The sequence below is a fragment of the Drosophila eugracilis genome, unplaced genomic scaffold (assembly GCF_018153835.1).
Source record: "Drosophila eugracilis isolate 14026-0451.02 unplaced genomic scaffold, ASM1815383v1 contig_1918, whole genome shotgun sequence".
NCBI classification, from domain to species: domain Eukaryota; kingdom Metazoa; phylum Arthropoda; class Insecta; order Diptera; family Drosophilidae; genus Drosophila; species Drosophila eugracilis.
The window spans coordinates 173034-181278 of NW_024572775.1; the positions used below are offsets into that span (position 1 = coordinate 173034).

At 51.2% G+C, this 8245-nt stretch overlaps 1 protein-coding gene and 1 pseudogene across 1 annotated transcript; both read left to right on the forward strand.

Moving 5' to 3' along the window:
- Positions 1 to 2018: 2018 nt before the first annotated feature.
- LOC121529826 lies at positions 2019 to 3546 on the forward strand. Its single transcript, XM_041817818.1, has 4 exons — positions 2019 to 2641; positions 2728 to 2989; positions 3072 to 3372; positions 3473 to 3546. Exons 1-4 carry the CDS (start codon positions 2019 to 2021, stop codon positions 3544 to 3546), a joined length of 1260 nt encoding a protein of 419 aa, XP_041673752.1.
- A 3398-nt stretch (positions 3547 to 6944) lies between these two features.
- On the forward strand, positions 6945 to 7708 carry LOC121529827 (annotated as a pseudogene).
- The last annotated feature ends 537 nt before the right edge of the window (positions 7709 to 8245 follow it).

Genomic DNA, 8245 nt, shown 5'->3' on the forward strand with positions numbered 1-8245 from the left:
ACATCCAATGGTTTGGAGGAAGAGCCAGCAGGGAGCCTACCAACGTGGTGAGTCTGGAGATAAGTGGAGCTGGGAAGCCCACTCGCCACCCGTTGAGGAACGTGTACGCCGTCTCAAACTTGAGTCTGCCGATGCAAACGTTAAGTCGACGAGATGTCCAGGGCGTGCAAAGGGATTCGCGACTGCCGATGAAGCCCTACAGCAACGTGGTGCCGAAGTTGCTAATCAGACTGGACCATGGTCATCTGGGATTGCCACTTAGGACGATGCGGTTTGCCAGAGAGGGACCGTATGCGGCCGCAACCGAGCTTGGGTGGGTTGTGTTCGGGCCAGTAAGTGGACAGTCAACTACGCCGTCACCGAGGTCCTGCCTTCTAGCCGTGTCAATGGACGACACGATGGAAAAGATGGTGGAGGACTACTTCGACTTGAAAAGCTTTGGAAGAAGAAGTTGAAGCGCAACGGGCAGTTGGCCCTGGAATACGACCGTATCATCAAGGATTAGGTTTCCGAAGGATATGCAAGGAAGCTGCAGCCGGATGAGGTCGCGGTGAAGAGCGACAAGCTGTGGTATTTGCCACATTTTGGTGTGGAAAACCCAAACAAGCCCGGTAAGGTCCGGCTTGTGTTCGATGCTGCAGCCAAGGTTGGAGGAACCTCACTCAATTCGGCGCGGGACAAGGGGCCACAGCACTACAAGCCCTTGCCAGCTGTGCTCTTCCACTTCAGAGAAGGAGCAGTCGAAGTCTGCGGGGACATCAAGGAGATGTTCCACCAAGTGCTGATCCGACCCGAGGATCGATGTTCCCAACGATTCCTTTGGAGAGATGGTAACGATGATCGTGACCCAGATGTATACGAAATGAACGTAATGACGTTTGGAGCAGCCTGCTAGCCGAGCACTGCGCACTACGTCAAGACGGTGAATGCCCTGAAGTTTCGGGATTCAGATCCGAGGCCAGTCAAGGCCATCATCGACCACCATTACGTCGGTGACTACGTGGATAGTGTCGATACGGAGAGCGAAGCTATTGAGGTATCTACCCGAGTGAAGGAGATACACGCGGAGGCTGGATTCGAGCTATGCAAGTTCTCATCCAGCTCACCCATCGTGGAAGCGGCGTTGGGACCACCTGGACAAGTCAAGAGCGTCGGATGGGGAGAGTCTGAGCAGAAAATCCTTGGAATGCGTTGGCAGGTAGCAACGGATGACGTGGAGTATCATCGAGTGCCAAAAAGCGTCCTAAGTGGAGAGCGAGTCCCAACAAAGACGGAGTTTTTGAGCCTGCTGATGTCAACGTTCGACCCATTGGGGTTCCTGTGCTGCCTGATAATTACAGCAAAGCTGTTGCTGCGGGAGATCTGGAGGCAGAAGATCCAGTGGGACGAACCGCTACCGGAGGAGATAGGCAGAGCCTTTGCTGCCTGGCGCAGAGAGGTGGACGCCGTGGGGCAGTTCCGATGTCCTCGCCACTATTTTGGGCGTGGAGCAGCTTGGACCATCGAGCTACACGTTTTCGTGGACGCAAGTCAATCTGCATTCGCGGCGGTGGCCTATTGGAGGGTCACGTACAAGAATGGCAACGTGCTGGTTAGCTTCGTGTGCGCAAAGACGAAGTGTGCGCCGATGAGAACGATGTTCATCCCACGGCTGGAGCTGCAGGCAGCGGTCCTTGGAACCAGAGTGATGAACACTGTCAAGGAAGAACACAGTGTGGACATCAGCGAGACGGTTTTATGGACGGATTCAAAAACGGTGCAGCACCCACCGCCGGTATAAGCAGTTTGTTGGCAACTGAGTGGCGGAGATTTTGGAGTCGTCGAAGGTTTCCCAGTGGAGATGGGTACCTACAGCTGACAACGCAGCGGATGATGCGACGCGGTCGCAGAGCAAGGCGGACCTTAGCCCGGAATCCCGGTGGCTAAGCGGTCCCGCATTATTGAGGCAGCCAGCAAGCGGTTGGCCAACGCCTGAGGAGGGAACCGAGCATGTTCCAGATGCACCTGATGAAGAGTAGATGCCCGGTGAGTTCGCATTGGTAGAATCGAATGAATTTGTCATCCTGTTCCAGAGATTCTCGAGCTTCAGTCGCCTGGTGAGGACCACCGCCTGGGTCCTGAGGTTTGCGCGACGGTGCCGCAAACAGAGAAGCGAGCTCGAGGAATATGGACTCACTGCAAAGGAGTGTGAGGCCGCGGAGAACCTGTTAATCAGTCAGGCCCAATTGGAGTCGTTTCCCGACGAGATGAGGTCCCCGGAACGCGGAAAGGACGTCGCCAACTCGAGCGAGATTCGAAGTCTGGCGCCTTACGTGGACAAATATGGAGTTCTGCGAGTTTATGGCAGAGTCGATGCCGCGCTGTCCATGCCGTACAGTGCGAAGAGGCCTGTGATACTGTCACACATGCACAGTCTTACGGAGATGGTAGTAAGACACTACCACGCCCAGATGAAGCATCAAAACGTGGATGCGACGATTGCCCAGATCCGGACGAGATTCTGGGTCACGAAGATAAGACGAGTGCTGAAGGAGGTAATCTCGTCGTGCAACGAATGCAAGCTACAACGGACGCGGCCGATGCCGCCGATAATGGGACCCCTTCCAGAGGATCGCTTGGAAGCTGGAGGATGGCCATTCAAGTACACAGCACTAGACTACTTTGGGCCACTGCTGCTCGTCACAGAGAGAAGCGTTGGGTCGCCTTGTTCACATGGTTGACGACAAGGGCGATTCATCTGGAGCTGGCGCATGACCTGTCAACGGATTCCTGCATAATAGAGATCAGGAACTTCGTCTGCCGTAGAGGACCAGTACGTAAACTGCAGAGTGACAACGGCAAGAACTTTGTGGGAGCTGACAGGGAGGCCAGGCGATTTGGAGACGTGTTCGAGACGGAAAGGATACAGAGTGAGTTATCCAGCAGGAGCATTGAATGGGTCTTTAATTGCCCATCCAACCCGTCTGAGGGCGGAGTATGGGAGCGGATGGTGCAGTGCGTCAAGCGAGTGCTGCGCCATACCCTGAAGGAAGTCGCGCCGAGGGACCATGTTTTGGAGAGTCTCCTAATAGAGGCCACTGGATGCGGACCAAGAGGCGCCGTTGACGCCAAACGACCTGCTCAAGGGAGCAGCTAACCTGCCGGATACGCCCGGATGGGATGTGGAGCGGCCCAAGGAGGGTTCTACGCGAAAGCAGTGGAGGATTGCCCGCATGCTGCGGGACCGCTTCTGGAGGAGGTGGGTCATGGAGTACCTGCCTACGCTTGTGCGCCGCGAGAAGTGGTGCCGGGGAACGGTTCCTATCCGCCAGGTCGATATGGTCTTCGTCTGCCTTACCCAGACGAGAGTGGCGCAAGGGCATCGTGGAGGAGGTATACAGCGGAGCTGATGGAGTCGTCAGACGCGCCACTGTGCGCGTAAATGATAATGGACTATCTTGGACAATGTTGCGGCCCGTCTCTAAACTTGCAGTTTTAGATTTGAGTGAAGCGGGTCTTCACGGGGTCGGGGATGTCGACGGTCAAAACATTGTTATCGATAGTTAAGTCAGTATTAATAGGAAATTTGGTATTTTTAAGTTATCCGATTTTTGGCCCATTGAAGTACGGGCTTATTAATCGCGGTTATGTGAATGCCGCCGAAAAGTGCCTTTTCACTGTCTTGTGAATAGTAGGAGGGCACACTGCGGTAAGGTTAGAGTAAGAGTAAGATTTGTAATGTGAGGCTAAATTTAATGAATTTACAGAATAAAACGGTTCGTACGCCATAGACTTTGAAGTTCTTCTTTTTGACCTACGCGTGGGGGGGCGGTTTAGGCAACTCCGCACTTCACAAGACGACCGTAATAAAAAATATTTTCAAAGAGAGTTTAAAAAACAGAAAATTTTAATTTAATTTATTTTTAACTTTATTTTTATTATTTTTTGTTTTTTTTTTTTTTTTTCTTTTTTTTTCAAAATAAAACAAAATTTTTTTTTTTTTTTTTGTTTTCTAAAGTCAAAAACAAAATCGAGAACGAATAAGGGGTTTTTTTTTGTTTTTTTAGTTGGTTATTAAAATTTTTATTCGCCTCAACGACAACACATTTTCAGGGTTGTGTTTAGTGGTGTAGGTAGTAACAGGAACAAAAAAAAAAAAAAATAAAATTATTTTTTTAAAATTTTTTTTAAATTATTTTAAAATTTATAATTATTAAATATTAAAATATTAATTAAATCTTAAATAAAGCCTTATATAAAGGCAACTTTCTTATTTTTAAAAAATTAGAGACTAAATTCCTTTTATGCTCTGTTTAAATGTATAGCCCAAATGATATTTAAGCTTCCCCTTAGCTAAACAACTAAAAGGTTAAAAACTGGCAGGGAGCGGAAAATCCGCCACAGAAATACCCTAAAAAAATGTGAGAAAGGCAGGAAAAGGGGGGGCCCGACCCCCAGGAAACCGAAATCCGGTGCCCGCCCCGGTGGGCCACCGGGGGGGCCAGAAAAAGGGGGGGGGATCCAGGACCCACGAAAAGGAAACCCAGCGGGCGGTCGGCCGGGCGCCCGCGGCCCAACCCCGCGGGAGGCCACGAACGACGGAGAAGGGGAAAGGGGAAGAGAGCTAGGGGGAAAGGCGGTTCCGGCCCCCAACGGGGGGGGGAGGGAAAAGGAGGAGAGAAAGAGAAGAACACCGTTCCCCGCGCGTTTTCTAGTGACTGGGTTTTGGGAGAATAATTGGGAGCCGAATAGTTCTTGTAATGTTCCTGGCATTTTAACCTGGCATCTAACCTAAGTTCTAACCTATCTCTACGTTGTTTTCCTACCCCGCGCACCACTGGCATCCCACAGTTGGGATTGGCCCTTGGCCGTATTATTCCTCCATGTCCGCTTGCCATATGTTTTCCGGGGTCGTCTAGCTGCTCCTCCTCTCCGAGATTACGACTTCTCCCGTTCAACTCACAAAACCGACTCCCCCGATCGGCGGGCAGCGGGGAGCTGCTGGAGGCCCTTCTCTGCTGCCGACCGCGGCAGCGGCCCTTTCGCTGTCTTCGTGCGAGCTGTCGTCGTCCTCTTCTCTCTAGCTTTACTGTGCCGGCGTCACGTGGTGTGATCAGTGCGCGTTGGTTGGCTCTGCCGATGTGATGTTGGCTCTGCCGGTGTGATGTTGGCTCTGCCGGTGTAATGTTGGCTCTTCCGGTTGTGATTGCGGGCGTGGTGTTGCGGGGCAACGTGATGTTGCGGGCGCGATGTTGTCTGGCGGTGAAGCCTAATGAGCTTTCGCTACGCCTTAGCTATGTATGTACAAGTGCCCTTTGTGGGTCTTAACTAACGTAAGTCTAATTGCCCTCCGTGGGTCTAAACTAACTTAAATCGGAGTGCCCTTCGTGGGTCTTAACTATTCTCTAAATTAACCTAAATTCTAGCTTACGGACTACTCTTAACTAAATATCTCCATTTCTAGGGGTGGCGGGGCCGCGTAAGGGTTACCTCACATCCCATCCCTTCGTCGGGGATAAGGGGAGGGCCCTGACCCCGTGGCCGCCACGCATTACCTGGACCCGGTACCTCGTTTCCACGACCTCGATCAGGAAGCGGAGGTCCCGGTCTCCTTGCAGCTGGAGGCGCTCCTGGATCCGGTGATCCACTGGGATCTATCCATCGTCGGTGGGCGCGCATCTGGGTCTCCGGGTAGTTTTCCTCGTGGTTGCTGGGTCTCTGTTCTTCCTCGGCGTCGTACTCGGCGTAAGAGACCCCGCAGGAGGGTGCCGATGGTTCCGGGTCTCTGAAACGGACTCTCCTTACCGGTTGGCGAAATGGGTTGTGTTGGACTGCTGATGCGTCGGGAAGGGGCAGTGCTCCAAGCCAGCTTGGAGCCGTGCGTGTGTCTGCGTGGGTGACATTGCGTGGGGCGTTCCTGTGCGCCTGTGAGGCGGCTGGTGGATGCGTCTGTGAGGTGACCGATGGGTGCGCCTGTCAGGCGGCTTGTGGATGCGTCTGTGAGGTGACCGATGGATGCGCTTGTGAGGCGGGTGATGGATGTGTCTGTGAGGCGGCTTGTGGATGCGCCTGGAGTTCCGTGGGTTCCAAAGGTGACTCCCTGATACCCGAGGCCCTTGCCCGTTTCCCGGCGTCTGGTTCCTGCAGCACTCAATAGTGAGTGCCCTGTTCCAATTCCTGCTCCGGTGAGAATCCAGCGCGGCGCATCTGAAGGCGGAGGTCTACCAGGTACTCTACCGGGACGGTAGGAAGAAGTCCAAGAATTCCCGACGAACTTCGGTCCAGGTCCGTCCCTGCAGACCACTGGTTCGGAACCAATTCTCCGCCCGGCCAGTCATGAGGACGATGATAGCGTGCGACATTCACGGTCAATCCGGTGGGTATGCGCCCGTTCTTCGCTGTGTTCTAGCGGGTCCGAGGTGCCGTCGAAGGACAGCCCCCGTTTGGTCACTTTGTCAATCAACATCGAACAGATGCCGGCATCGTACTGGGGCGCTCCGGTGCGTACTGTGCCCTCTAATTTTCTTCGCGTCCCTGGGGACGGGGAAGTGCTGTTTGGTATGGTCAGCGTGTGTCTATTGCTTGGGCGGTAGCGGCGATGGTGGCTTGGTGTCTGCGGAGGGAGCGTTTCCATCTTGCGTTCCATCTCCCCGAGCCGGATCAGGGTATCTTGGGAGTGTTCCGTTGGCCTTGCTAGCCGTTATCTCCACGTGGCTACGCTTCCCTCTATTTCACTCTTTATTGCTCTGCTTCGCCCCGCTGCAAAACGTGCGTACTCTCCTAGCCTTTCGTCCCCAGCCTCGAATTTTGACCTAAATTTCCCTGATGGTTCTTTACGCCATGAAGGGTGGAATTATCCTGCCTAGTTCTGCCTAGTCCCTGTTCGGGCGCCATCTGTTAGGATGTTGCGGGCGATGTTGTCTGGCGGTGAAGCCTAACGGGCTTTTGCTACGCCTTAGCTATGTATGTACAAGTGCCCTTTGTGGGTCTTAACTAACGTAAGTCTAATTGCCCTCCGTGGGTCTAAATTAACTTAAATCGTAGTGCCCTTCGTGTGTCTTAACTATTCCTTAAATTAACCTAAATTCTTGCTTACGGACTACTCTTAACTAAATATCTCTATTTCACAGCACGAAAAATATTTGCACAAAAAAATCAGAAAAAGGGGTCTCTTCGTCAAACCTTGGCATACAAAAAGTTAAAAAACTCCGCAATAGTAGTACTTCCAGTGTCGAAAAACGATGGCTTACTGCAATAGAAACTGGAAAACTAGAAGATGTTGATGAGGAACTAAAGAAAATCAAAGACCCCAAATTTATGACAGCTCGTCAATGTGCTTTGTATGAACGAACACAGGACACGAATATAAGTGGGTTCGTTGAAAAGCTTATTGCTCTTCCAACCGGTTACAAAGAAAGAGAAAAGCCACAGACGGCGGAGGAAATTCAAAAAGCTAACTGAAATTACAAAAACGAAAACTAATGCAGATCAAAGGCGAGAAAAGGACAAACTAAAAACGATGGAGCGCTTGCTTAAAAAACAGGAGAGCACCAAACACCGTTCTTGGATTCGCAATAAATCATTAAAAACATGCTTGTATTCAAAAATAACCTATATAAGTGCCATCAAGGGTAACCATTTAATAGTTCCTCCAGGTCAAGAGTTTCCCCAAATGGAAAAAAACCAATTGCACAACACCTCTCCTAAAGTTCTCAAGGTAGCGTGCTAAGGCCAATATTATATGTCCTCTACACAGCAGACCTCCCGACAAGCGCACGACTAACAACATCATCGTCGATGTTGAAATATGGCTATCAGACTGGCGAATTAAAATGAACGAACTTAAGTGCAAGCACGTTACGTTCACTCTGAACTGCCCGCCGATTACGTTAAACAACAATCTACTCCCACAAGCAAACGGAGTAACATACCTAAGAATACATCTTGACAGAAGACTCACATGGCGCTGACACAAAAGAACACACCTAAAGCCAGCAGCCTTGATTGGCTTATCAATGCTCGGTCACCTTTTAGACTAACCTATATGGATGTACTGCTCCGAATGGGGTTACGCCAGCAATAGCAACATTGACATTGTTCAGAGAGATCAGTCGAAGATCTTGAGAACAATCACAAAACATTTTACCAGTCAAAGAAGTGATCGCAGAACAGAAGGTAAAAGGTACTTCACCAAGCTATCGGTGCACCCTAACCACCTGGCGAGAGGTCTAACAAGGTTGAGCAACCAATCACGCCTTCGTCGCAA

What these genes read in the sequence shown, in the direction of transcription:
- LOC121529826 (XM_041817818.1), top strand. Translation starts at nt 2,019, where the DNA reads ATGCCCGGTGAGTTCGCATTGGTAGAATCGAATGAATTTGTCATCCTG. An exon ending in GCTGGAGGATGGCCATTCAA is followed by an intron (nt 2,642 to 2,727) that starts GTACACAGCACT and finishes GTTGACGACAAG; the next exon opens with GGCGATTCATCTGGAGCTGG. An exon ending in GCAAGGGCATCGTGGAGGAG is followed by an intron (nt 3,373 to 3,472) that starts GTATACAGCGGA and finishes CTAAACTTGCAG; the next exon opens with TTTTAGATTTGAGTGAAGCG.